The 13,191-nt window shown below is 42.4% G+C and overlaps 1 protein-coding gene across 2 annotated transcripts in view; it reads right to left on the reverse strand.

Moving 5' to 3' along the window:
• Positions 1–12,964, reverse strand: part of TMTC4 (transmembrane O-mannosyltransferase targeting cadherins 4) — a 56,551-nt gene extending 43,587 nt beyond the window's left edge. For both annotated transcript variants that reach the window (XM_063126115.1, XM_063126114.1), the window contains exons 1-2: positions 12,879–12,964; positions 8,428–8,643 (exon numbers count right to left, since the gene is read on the reverse strand). In XM_063126115.1, the coding sequence (XP_062982185.1) occupies positions 8,428–8,589 (162 nt within the window). In that variant the 5' untranslated portion in view covers positions 8,590–8,643; positions 12,879–12,964. The remainder of the gene's footprint in view (positions 1–8,427; positions 8,644–12,878) is intronic.
• Positions 12,965–13,191: the final 227 nt, after the last annotated feature.

A 13,191-nucleotide genomic window follows, 5' to 3' on the forward strand; every position in this document is an offset into this window, starting at 1 on the left:
CACTAATAGAAACTTTAGCTATGATGGAAAACGGCAGGCAACCTCATTACGTTCACAAAATAGAATGCAAACAATAAAAATTATTCATGCATGGTGCCTAGAGTATTATAACACAGGAATAATTTGCACAGCTTCTGTCTGTAGGCTTTTAAAAAAATCTTCAGTAAATAAGAAAATAAGGCAAAGCAAACAGAAGATTCAGAAACACTTAGAAAAAAGATTGCAGCCTCCTTGCAGTTAGCACCAAATCTTGTATTTGTTTAAATGGAGGCAAGACTTTCCTCTGGTCAAGTGAGTCAATGACCACCTATGCTAATAATGCTCTGCTGAGTTAAGCAGACATCTCTGGAGTTATATCTGCGAACGCCTTTTTATCTTATATAGCGCCTAAATATGGGCTAATTATCACAACCATGTTGGGGATTTATTTTGCATCTGTGAAAACAACAAGAAGCCTTCTAATACCTTAGAGAGTAAACAAAACATTGTCTGGCATCACCTTTCAAGGGCTAGAGCCCACTTCACCGAATGCACTCCTGACAGTATATGCATGGCTCTTCAGAAATCAGTCCCACTGTTTTCAATAACACCCATTTCAAGTACGTGTATTTAGGGTTGCAGCCTATGGAGAGGTTATGACTGTTTTGCCAGCTCGGATGGCAGCAGAGGATGCATGACAGAAAATTTTAAAAAATGGTGTTTTGAAGCATTTGGGGTTGGTTCAGGAGGAAGGGTGCCTTCCTTTCCTGCCTCGTTTTCCCTAACAGGCCAACCCTATGCATACTTACTTGAATGTACTCTCAATTAAGCATACACAGAGCTGCAGCTACACCTTTAACTAGCTCGAACGTTTGTGGACAACAGTGGATAATTTGCAGGGTATCTGAAATTGGATAAAATTTTCAATTGCTTTTGTTTTGTTTTAGTGTGCACAGGGCTGCAGTCAGCATATGCCCTTAGCCAGTTACAGACAGAGCCAGAGAGTCACCTAAGTCTCTCACTATAAGGGCTCAGATAGCTCCCTACAGTGTGCCAACTTGCCAGGGCTTCTCATCTTGCACCACTATATAAATACCCCATTTTGCCAAGCGTATGTGCTATCAAGCATGTAAAGTTAGAGACTTGTGGTTTAAATACATGAAAACAGCATTGCAACTGGTTTACTCCTGGAAAGCACTTCCAAACTTAGCAGTAATGGAGTTTCTATCATGCGCGGTCTGATCCTATGCATTTTAACGCCAAAATCAGTCCCACTGAATTTGTGGGGAAGGGGCCTTGCTCTTCTGTAACTGCATAGGACTGCAGACCTGAACTGATAAAGCCCACCCATCCAGCACAACACTGTCTACTCTAACAGTGGATCTCAAGTGTTTACACAGGACCCTTCCCAGCCCTGCTACCTGAGACCTTTTGAACTGGAGATACTGGACAGGTCTGGTACCACCACAAGGTGGTACTCAAGAATCCTGGAAGGGCCTATCTCAAATGCCATTCAGAGAAGGCATTTTTAAAATGTAAAGAACTAGAAAACATTTTCCCTCCTCCACCCCACTGAGCCGCTATCTTGAAATTTCCCCAGTGCTGTGGAAGTTAAGGCACTCTGGAGGATTTGGGAAGGATGGAGAAGATGGCCGCTGCTACAATGACATTTTCACCCACAATGTTCTGTAATGACATAACTTCCTGGGCAGTGTTGAGGGAGAAATCCCAGAAGACAACTGGAAGCCCCTCAGTGCCACAGCACCAAAGGAAACAAGTTTTAAAGATGTTCTTAACAATATATTTTTAAAAGGGGTCTCAGGACAGGCATTGGGGTGGGAGGCAGAGCCACAGGCAACATTTTACTGTGGGCCCCTTCAATCCTGGAGCTGCCCTTGAGGCTGGGCATTGAACTTGGGATCCTGTGCCTTCGAAGGTATGTATGACCCAACTGAATTTGATAACATGGAAAACTCTGATAACAAGGTATAGGATAACAATGGAAATTCTTGCCACAAACAAACAAAAGATGGACTAGCCACCACAGAACTCTGATTACTTGTAAAATTTGCCATTCCTCAGCATTGTAGTGGCCTGTTTGCTAACAGTAAATACATAGCTTTCATATATAGAAAAGGTTAACACAACATAAGTGTGGCTATTGGGCGGTATAAAAATGCAATAAATAAATAAATACTGGTATAAGCAACCTCTGCACCCCCCGTCATGTGAAGAAGTTAGGTATTTGTTAAGTATTAGGCATCTTATATAGTCCAGGGATACAGAACCTCTTTCAGCCAAATATCCAAATTCTATTTTGGAGAAGTTTCTGGAGTTCACATTCCAGTGGTAGGTGGCGCCATAGGAAAAGAGGCGGGACCAACAACCCACCCACCCCCAGCATATTTTAGTTTAAAGCCCTTCCTGCTAGTAAATGTTAGGGATAATTTCAGCACTGCTGTGGGGTTTTGTACTTTTTAAGCTAAGATTTAATTAGACATAGTTTAGAAAGCTTTGAGCTTGTTTAGCTTTTTGGAATGTAAGAACCTGTATGAGTTGATTTCTGTTCGCATTTTTACAGCAGGGACAGGGAGTTGCTCTACTCTTTGCAGTTACTTGCTTCCTTTAGCTTTGGTAGAGAAGCTGTTTATGAGAATCAGAGAAAGGGTGCGAGTTTGCAAAAGGATTGTGCAGACTGAAGCATTATTTTGGTGAATTGAGCAGTGTTGCTCTGTTTGGATAGGGGCATTGCTGAAAAGCTGAAAGCTTTTGTTTGTTAAGTGGTCTAGAGGAGGCTTACACTTCCTTTTTTTCAAGCTGGTGCAAAAGCGAGCTTTTGCTAGGAACATTTGGTCTGCATGCTCAAAACTCTTCTTTGTTTGGATCTATCATCGTCTGAGACTCTGAGAGCACTCTGCACATAGCTTTTCTTAATTGGAATTTTGGGTTACTAAGATCTTGCTATGAAAAGTACTGTGAAGCTTTTCATAGACAAACTCTCGTTTGCTGTACATTGTGTGTCGTTAGCTCAGTGTACCAGCAAAGTGGTTTTGATCTATGATTGTTGGACTTTCTTTCTTCTCCTTAGACTCATATAGCTAGGAGTTGCTCGTGCAAAAGCAGAAGCACGGAACTCCTTGCATCTGAGGGTTTACCTTACACCATGATCTTGTTTAAGCTTTGACCATGTGGCTTAGAGTTACCAACACATGGTTTGAGGTTGGACTAGCTCTCTTTGGGTGGTTTGTTAAGCTTTCAAGAATTTGCTCCTTTGATTGCTTGAGGGATTATGTCAGGAATCATCCCCTTCCCTTGTCCAGGTTTAGAACCTATGTATAGATTGACCTTCCTTTGTATTCAGAACTGTGGAGACAGCAACGAAGAAACCACGTTGATGGGGATCTCATCACGGTAGTAGCAATAAGCTTTTGACTGTTCCAGAATTTCTTATAGCTACTGACCATCAGCTCTATGATTTCTGAAATATGTAACCATTAAGCTTTTGCCATGGGATTTCCTTCAATAAAAAAGTTTCACTGTTTTGGGTGTCCCATGTCAGTTTGCCAGAACATGTGCTTGTCTGAGGGACTGGGAACCCTGACAGTAACTAAGCTTTAAAAAAGGGCATTTAACCTTTCAGAATGGGGAAAACTGTACAAAAGCCAGGAAATCACCAAATGGTTGATGGATAAGGGAATGGGAGCAAAGCCAGGAAAAGAGGGAATGGGTTTCCGGGAACCTCCAGACGACCGGGTTTGGCTCCTGGCCCTAAGGTTCTGCATACCTGCTATAAAATAATGCATCTCAACATTGTCTTACTGTTGCAGGTATTATTGCGATGGAATTGGACTTTACAGCTGAATAAAAAAATACTAGAAAATACTGGTTGGCCACCAAGCCCTGCCACAATTTGTGGCCCAATCCTTCCATTGAACTCAATGGGACTTGCTTCTGAGTGAACATGCACCAGATCAGGTTATTAGAAGATTTTGTAATGAGATAGTAAATTGACATATGGTCCATGAATGGCAGCTGCATCACCAACTCATTCAATCTGGGCTGACATTTTTTATGTTTATAATCCACAAGAGTTGGAACATATGCCCTAGAAGCAGTTGTATGAATCCGCCCTAACGAAAAGCAAACAAATCACAAGAGCATTCACAAGAGGCAAAGAATACTGGGAAAGTTGCCTTTTAAAAACACACACAAATACCTTCTTATTATAGGGCACTACTAAGAAGAAGAAAAATTCTATTTCCCTCTTAATTCTAAACAGTATACATTTATTTGAAAAGTCATGTCCTCTGTTGACTCAAGATCTCTAAAGTATTTGATTTTAAACAGCAGTCTTTGCATCGCTGGGTGTAACATTTTAAGAAAGACTCATTGTTCTAATTAACACATGTAAAAGGGATACATTCTGCCTCAAATGCTTTACTTGTTCAAATGTTTGCTTTCCTAAACGTACAAAAGAGAAACGAATGCAGCTTTAAGACAAGACAAAACACAGAGCTGCTTATAAAGCAAGAAAGGACCGGGAAAACCATCTTGAGCACCAGCAAAATCTAATAACTGTGCCATAGTATGGTAGGCATAGGGCCAACCAGAAGAGTGTCTTTTCATTAGAACTGTAAAAGAAAGAGGGGAGGGCAAAACATTCACAAAAGGATCACAGTGTGGTTTTCAATACAGGCCCTTGCCATAAATCGATAGATGTACAAAATGGCTTCACCTGCAGGAAACCACATAGAAAGAGAATCAAATATGTTGTGCTCTTCAAGAAAACCAAGGTTTCGTATTTTATTTATTTATTTATTACATTTTTATACCGCCCAATAGCTGAAGCTCTCTGGGCGGTTCACAAAAATTAAAACCATAATAAAACAACCAACAGGTTAAAAGCACAATTACAAAATACAGTATCAAAAGCACAACCAGGATAAAACCACGCAGCAAAATTGATATAAGATTAAAATACAGAGCTAGAACAGTAAAATTTAAATTTAAGTTAAAATTAAGTGTTAAAATACTGAGAGAATAAAAAGGTCTTCAGCTGGCGACAAAAGGAGTACAGTGTAGGCGCCAGGCGGCCCTCTCTGGAGAGCTCATTCCACAACCGGGGTATTACAGCGGAGAAAGCCCTCCTCCTAGTAGCCACCTGCCTCACTTCCTTTGGCAGGGGCTCACGGAGAAGGGCCTCTGTAGATGATCTTAAGGTCCAGGCAGGTACATATGGGAGGAGGCGTTCCTTCAAATAACCTGGCCCCAAACCGTTTAGGGCTTTAAATGTCAATACCAGCACCTTCTCTGTCAATTGACAGCATACAACTCTACATTTTCCAAAAGTGGCTTTAATATGGTTATTCAAAAAGAAAGAGAGAATGGGTTGGATCCAGACTTAGTCATAATTAGAGTAGCCACACTGAAACCAATGACAATTAAGTGAATCAGGAATAATTTAGGTCACATTGATTTCAATAGGCTGACTCTTATTATGACTAAGTGTGGATCCATCCCAGTATTTCTGGGTTGGGGGTGGGGGAGAAAGATGCTATTCAGTTTTAAGAGGAATCCTAGAAATTATTTTTTTAAAAAAATCAAGTCCTCCCATTTTCAAATACAGGCTGTATAAGCATGAGTTTTTATGTGCACAATTGATTTTATTCAGCTATTCTTGAGCAAAATTGGAACCTTAATGCGTTTTTGAAGGGGGAAGCAGATAAAATGAACATTAGTATGTTTAACACATACGTAATGGGACAAGTGGAGGAAATTGCAGGCACAGCAACAGCAACAGGCTGGCTTAATGGATTATGGAAGGGTATCTCAACGTGGATCAGGGAAGCATAAGAAGCCTGCTGTGTGCTTATGCACAAGGACTGAGAACAAGCTGTAACTGTTATCTCCTGCAGGAAAGCAAACATGCCCAAGTGTGTATTTATCATTGTGGGTCGCCCAAAGAGCACATGGCAGCACAGAGAGGGTTATCTCCTTCTACTGTCACAACAACTCTGTGAGGTAGGTTAGGCTGAGAGATGGTGACGTCGTGGCTGAAAGGACATTTGAAAGGCGAGCTCCCTGTTCAAGCTCAACGCACAATTCAATCATTATACTGCGCTGGTTCTCATGTGTAAGGAAAAACAAGGCCGTGACATCAGAAGAGTAACAGGCAGGCTTTTTATAAGCCCAGGTTGAATAGACTGCACTTTGGAAGAAACAGTGTTCATTTCTACACCTGCCTTTTCCCCCAGGATCATCCCTGTGTATCCAAATGGCACACAGGGGATCCTGGGAGCAGGCAGGGACGATCCGTCCATTTTCCTGGGATCATCCTTAGGTGTAGAAAGGGCCAGTGAATTTGGAGAGGGGGAATTATGGGCAAGCACTGATAGTTCATGGAGGGAGCAAACCTGGTATTTTCCAGATGTGGAAGACCAATGGCCATGCTGGTTGTGCATTGTGGGACTTGTATACCACCACCTTTGGAAGGCACCAGTTTGGGCAAGGCTGTACCGGAGGCTAAGTCTAGCAAAGAGTACCAGTCATGACAGCTGAAAGCAACTTTCAAGATTAGAGGCAGTGTGCTTCCAAGTGCAGGTTGCTAGAGAGCAAAACAGCAGGAGGGACTGTTGCTTTCATGGCCTGCTTGTGGGCTTCCCAGAAAAAAAGTCTACTGGGACTTAGATGGATCTTGGGTTTGATCCAGCAGAGCTTGTTTATGTTTCTATCAGGGGCAGCCCTACCATTAGGCAGAGTGAAGCAGTCACCTCAGATGGCAATTGCTGGCATGGGTGGCAGCAAACTGTTGGAGAAGGGAGCAGTTGGCTGCATGGGCTTCCCTGCACCCCCTACCATAGTTTGCTGCCTTCAAGTGGATGGAGGAAGTTGTTCCATGTCAATATCGGAAAAAATTCAACAGCCAGTCCAGTTGGATCTTTTACACGGAAGGGAAGGGGGAATATCTTGTCCTTTGCTGCAGGAAGCAAAACTTACGGAGCTGGCCCTGGTTCTAATGATAGTTTGGCTTTAATTTGTTTTAAGTGTTTTTTTGGAACTGGTAATACTTTAGGTAAAACAGTGCTAACTCCATCAGACCACTGAGGGGAGATACTTTCCCCATCACCACTGTCACTGTTTCTCACATGATAGCTCTTGCCCTCAGGACACAACTTCCCAGGGGGAGAGTTAAGGGCAAAGGGAGGCAGCTGCTCCATCTACTCAATGTTTGCATCCTCAGAAGGCACAGGTGAACAGGCAGTGATGGCAAGGAGGAGAAGCAGCAGCAGGGCCAGAAGGCTCCAGGGATGAACAGCGGGGGCTGTGTCTGCCTGTGATGTTAGCCCCAAGTTAGCCCCATTATACAAAGAACTACTCATTGTAGTTCTTTGTATAATGGATATGGAACAAGTCGTTTAAACCAATGCACTAATCCTTCCTTTTGAAAAAAACACGCTTACTTGTGTGTTTTCCTTATAGCCATTCCAGGCTTTTAGAAATACACAAAATGATGGTTAGCAGATGATCTCTCTCATTTAGGTCTAGCTTTTAGGATACAACTGATTTACTCAGTAATTGTTTGAGGAAGAATAAGCAAACTGTCTGAGGTCACAGGGCAGTTCAACCTCAAGGTTGCGTCACACATTACTCCAAAAATATGTATTTGCCACTGTAAGAATATGATGCAGGAACACCATTCCACGTACCCTGTTGTGTGTACATTTTGGTCAGTTGTAGCTTGACAAGTAGACAGTTGAACGTTTACAAATTTAGGTTCAGTTAAAGGCCAGCCTAATAATTATTTAACAGGTTTTGAAGCAGTTCAGATACATAAAATACTGGTTAACACTTAATAGTTATACAACTTGAATGGTCATATTTATCCACTCATTTTTATAAATCCTTCTATTACAAATAATTAACATTATTTTAAAAATGAGTTCCCCAGTTAATCAAGGATCCCTTTCAAGTCAATTATAAAGGGTTTTAATCGATTCATCTAACCAATTAAAAGCTTGAAGCCCTAATAGAACACTCCCTCTCTGGTTACTAGGGAAGGGGAGAATTTTGGAGATTTTTGACCTTGGGCAGGGGAACAGGGTTTCCACATACCTTTTTAAGTGTAGCCAGTTGTTGAGGCATCATATACATACATATATATATTCACACACACACACACCTGGCACTTGGATGAGCCCAGCAGTTCTTCCTAAATGTCTTTTGGAGACCATGTGAACTTGTCCTGTCTCCCTCCCCATGGAGAAAATTCTCCGAAATTCTCACTTCTCCCAGTCTCTTTTGCCAGTTTTCATTTTCATATTAACGAAATGTCAAAAAATGGACAAATCAAAATTTTCAGTACAGCACTAATTATTGCTCACCACAGGTGATGAGACAAGGGGCTATTGACAAGCCTCGAACCAACATCCACAACAGAAAGCCACTAACCTTATTATTGATGATAGCTTCCGAGTCATCGAAGACAAAATCTCCATCATAGCTGTTCACAAAGCAGATGATGGAAAGGAGTCCCACAACTGTTTTAGCCCAGTATACCGGAAGGGACAATAATGGTAGGTCATGGTCCAAGTTAACTTCTGCCTGCGCCATACTGTACAATACTTGTCCAAAATGTGGAGCGCCAACATTATGCTGGTTGCAAATCTAAAATAAATATGAGAGGGAGAGAAAAGAATAAACTTTCTTCCAGTGTGCAAAAGCTTTCCTTTTAGGTACAGATGTGTGGTTTAAATCTCCTCACTATTTGGGAAAGATACTATAAGCAATCAACTTTTCATGTCATTACATACATTCTGTTGTTACCTTACTTGGTAAATGACTATCCATACTTTCCAAAAGTTTGGAATCTTTGGAACTCAGTGGCCTGGTTCACACATAACTCAGGGCCAGTTAGCATGACATGACAGCCCGTTATGGGCCATGGGGTGTGCTGGCCACTATTATTTATTTATTTTATTTATTTAAAAACATTATTATAGTGCCACCTCGCCAGTTCTGGCATTGTGGCTCTTTACAATAACACAAAATACAATTTCCATTAAAACCACTTAACCCACATTAAAATTTAAACCACCCCTCCCCCAAACTCTTGTAAAAGTAAAAACGCCTTACAGAGGCGTTTAAAACAATTGACAGTAGGAGCCTGTTTATAATGGCTGATGGCATGCACTGCAGATCCAAAAGATTTATTTAATTGCCAGTGGCTGGCTTGTCATCCAACCTGGAGTTAAATAGTGTGTGAACCCCACTCTATGGTTTAAATATGGTCTGCTAACCACGAACACCTCAGGAGAGAACCTATGGCTTGTTGTTGGGTTGTGAACACTGCAGAATATAATTGATTGTTATTATAGATGTTGAATAGATTTAGGCTGCAATTCTATACACACTTAACTGAGAGCAATTTCTATTGAGTGCAAGTAAACTTCAGCCGGTACAGACTTGTACAGGATCACAATGTTAATGCTTTTTCTAGATTTCTGGATTGTAATTATTTTTTCTTGGAGTTTTGTAATGGCCGAGGGCTAAACAATAAAGACTAACTTGTTCTACAGCAACAGTACAGAACCCCAAGAGCCTCATGCTCTTGAAATAAATTCATTCCTGCTTCTTTCCAACAAAGCAGTATACAGAGCAAGCACAACAACCAATACATCACCAATCCCTTTGTCCCTCACAGTTTCCTCCACTCTTGACTAATCCATCCCTCCTCCAAATTATGCTTCTTTGCTCATTCTCCCTTTCTTCAACCTGACCTCATTAACACCATTATCCACCAGATACTTCCACCAATTATAGCACTTATGAAATGGAAGGATGCAAAATGCAGTTCTTGCTTTTGTAGTAGCAGTGCTTTAAGTACTGCAATAATAGAGGTTCTTGACAATGCAAACCATCTGGAGGGCAACAATGCTTCTGTGCAACCAATTTTGTCAATAATAGAGATAGTAGCAAACTCTGGACTAAAATAGACATTACTTTAAATCTGTATCTAGCAGCTAACACCCCCTCTGCTCCCCCCCTTCATTTTTATTCTACAGTAGGTGCAAGGGGCCCGATCCAGATCTTAAAAGTCCCCCTCCACCACACACATATGCAGGTTCCAATCTGGATCAGGCCACTGCACATACTCTAGAGTAAAAATTAAAAAGACATAACTGCTAGATACAAATTTAAAGTAACACCTGTTTTGGCTCACAGATGACCCAGATTTTCAACCCAGACTTGAGGAGTCTTATAGATCAATTCCAGAGTGAGCCCTGAACATCTGAATTCTCCTGTCCACCACAGATACACAGGACTCTGATCTCTGCGCATGTAGCATAGTCCATGTGACGAAGATAGAGCTACTTGTGTAGAAAACTTCTACATAAAGCTTACATTTCCCTACAGATACTACAGGAGGGCCTAAGAATCACTTGAATCCTTCCAAAAATCCATATTGGTGTAATAGACCAACTCAAAAGTCACAAAAAATATGCAAGTTTTCAAGATCTCCAGATTTCATGTACTCACAATGAGTTCAATCAGAAATAATTTAATCATAGAATGTACAGGCCTAATGCAAGACACTATGGTTTCATCAACAATATCTATTAGGCCTTTTACATTTTACACAGTTATATCTGATAATACCTGAATACATTCCACATTTGTCAAGAATGGAAAACTGTTTATGCCACCAACCATGCCAGTTATCAAAGAGAGTCACTACATATAATAGGAACATTCTTATCCCAGTAATCCATTACTTAAGTGTGGAGTTTTATAAGCATATTACTGGCACGATACAAGGTTGTAACTAATCCGGTCTGCAGAATATCTTTAAAAATTTGCTTCCTTTCATATATTGCCCTTCCCTTCAACCTATTTCCCACAACATGAAAAATGCAAGATCTTCAACCATAGGTATTTACATACAATATTTTGAGTATAGAATCTAGATCATCTTTTTTTCTCTATTGAAATTTTGAAAGATTGGGGACTCAAATTCAGAGACTTCCAACTTTGCCTCCAACCTCAATGCATGAGACTACATATGGGATTTTCTTCCCCTTTTTGTTGTCTTTGTCAACACTGTGATGCATAACAAGGTTTTTGTATTCTGTTTACTAGCTTGAAAAACCAAAAAGAGAGTGATATCAATCATTACTCGACTTATAACAGATGCCAGGGCCTACCTTCTAAAAGCAAAAAGCTTGCTGGAAATACAAACAGGACTAACTTGTGATGCAGTCCAGAACTGAGCTCTTGTTACTATAGCAATGTCCCCTATAGTAGTACCTATAAAAAATACATGAAGTAGCATACGATAGCTAACAGGCATTATGCTAATATCCCAATTCCCTGATGACTTAAACCCAACCTACTGGACAAAAAAAAAAAAGGCAAAATTTTGATTGGAAGAAATGGTTGAATGGGGGATTAAAATAATAGTTTCCAGATATAATGGATCAGACTATATAGCCATCCTCCCCAGAACACCAGAAAAGTGCCATGTCCTCCAAAATGAAAAAAGGGGAAGCATATTTATACCCAAATATAATACATCTTGCCTTCTTCTTGCTAAGTTCTGAAGTTCTCCAAAGCAGATAATGCACATAAACAATTTTGTAAATTTGTTTGTGTCACAGTGCACAACTCAGATGAAAGCATCCTGCATGTAGTGCAATAGCACACCTTTCTGCAGAAGCAAGTCCCACCGAATGCTAAATGACCCAGTGCAATTTTATACCTGTCTACTAAGAAGTAAGCTCTCATTGGCTGAGTTCAGACGACATGCTAATCAACGGTTGTTTCCCATTCTGTTCCTATTACGCCCCCCCCCCCCCCAGTTGATTAGCGTGTCTTCCGAACTCAGCCACTGAGTTTACTGGGGCTTATTGAGCATGCACAGGATTGCAGCCTGCCTGATGGTTCCTGCTGTCTTTGTTCACTAGCTTTTGCAGGGGCATTGGTAATACACTCCACTTCTGGTGTGTCATCAAAAGCTCAGAAAAGATAATTTAAATGTTCTATCGTTTTCTTCCTGCAATCTGGGAAGAAAGATGGAAGACCCACTGTAAAGGTTTTGCCAGCCAGCGGTTTGCACTAAAGTGTCAGGGTATCAAAGCCACCAATGAACTAGGCTGAATAGCAGATCTCAATAAACACAGATGATCTCGCACTTTCTCTTAAAATAATAATAAGTATCCGTGATATTGCGCTTTCCCCCTGCAAGCAAGCAGAATCGTTTCTTTAAAAGAACGAAAGCGAGCATTGTGCTTGCAACACAAAAGAACAGATGATGCTCTAGTCCAATTGTCCCCCCTGGATCTATTCTGAGTGGCTTGACACGGTGCAGAAATATATCGCTGTCCATTATAGCAGCCGCGTTAAAAGGAACGGCGCAGTCGCTGATCGGCTACATGCTTACTCGGAAGTAAGTCCCTCTTAAGTTGCACAGGGCTTATTTTCCTCCCCAGCGTGACCGCCGCCCCCCTCCCCCTATACCCATTTCCCGCAGGGTAGCAGCGCAGGTGAGGCATTCCTTAGAACGAAGATGGGAACTGGAAGGATCCCAGGGATCGGGGCGAGTGGCAGCGGAAAGGGGAACAGGGAGTTGAGACGCAGATGAGCAAGTACGAAAAAGTGGATCTGGGCCGGATCCGTCCCTCCCCGCTTCAGCGGATCCCCTTTTGTTGTGTCTCGTGTGCTTCCTTTTGTCTGGGGGAGTGTGTTCTTGAGGTGGGTGCAAACGGAGAGCTTTTCCCTGCCGCAGAGAGCGACCTGGGGGAGCCCAGGGACGCTCCCGTGCCGAGGGGAGACCCCTCCGATCCGCCGCCAGCCCTCGCCTCTCGGCCCCTCCAGCCCCCATCCCACCCCCCGACTGGCTTTACCTGCAGCTAGAAGGAGCCCGAGCGGCATCGCCCACCCGAGCACGGAACTCTGCCCGCTCTCTTGCTGGAGCCGCGGCGGGGCCGGGGGATGGGATGGGATGGGGCGGGTCCACGGCGGGAGGGAGGGAAGGAGGGGCCGCCTGGCTTTTTCCCTCCTGAAAGCGTCCTCCGAGCCTATTGGCTCGCCCGCTTCCTTGTCCTCCTCCCGGCCCCTCCAAAGTATCGGCCCCCGCTCATTGGCGAGGCGGCTTTGACGTCTGGAAGGCGGAGCAGAAGGGCTGCCGCTGCCGAAAAAGAGCTTAAGTCAAAGTCG

Source organism: Elgaria multicarinata, chromosome 5 (genome assembly GCF_023053635.1).
Source record: "Elgaria multicarinata webbii isolate HBS135686 ecotype San Diego chromosome 5, rElgMul1.1.pri, whole genome shotgun sequence".
In the NCBI taxonomy this organism is placed as follows: Eukaryota; Metazoa; Chordata; class Lepidosauria; order Squamata; family Anguidae; genus Elgaria; species Elgaria multicarinata.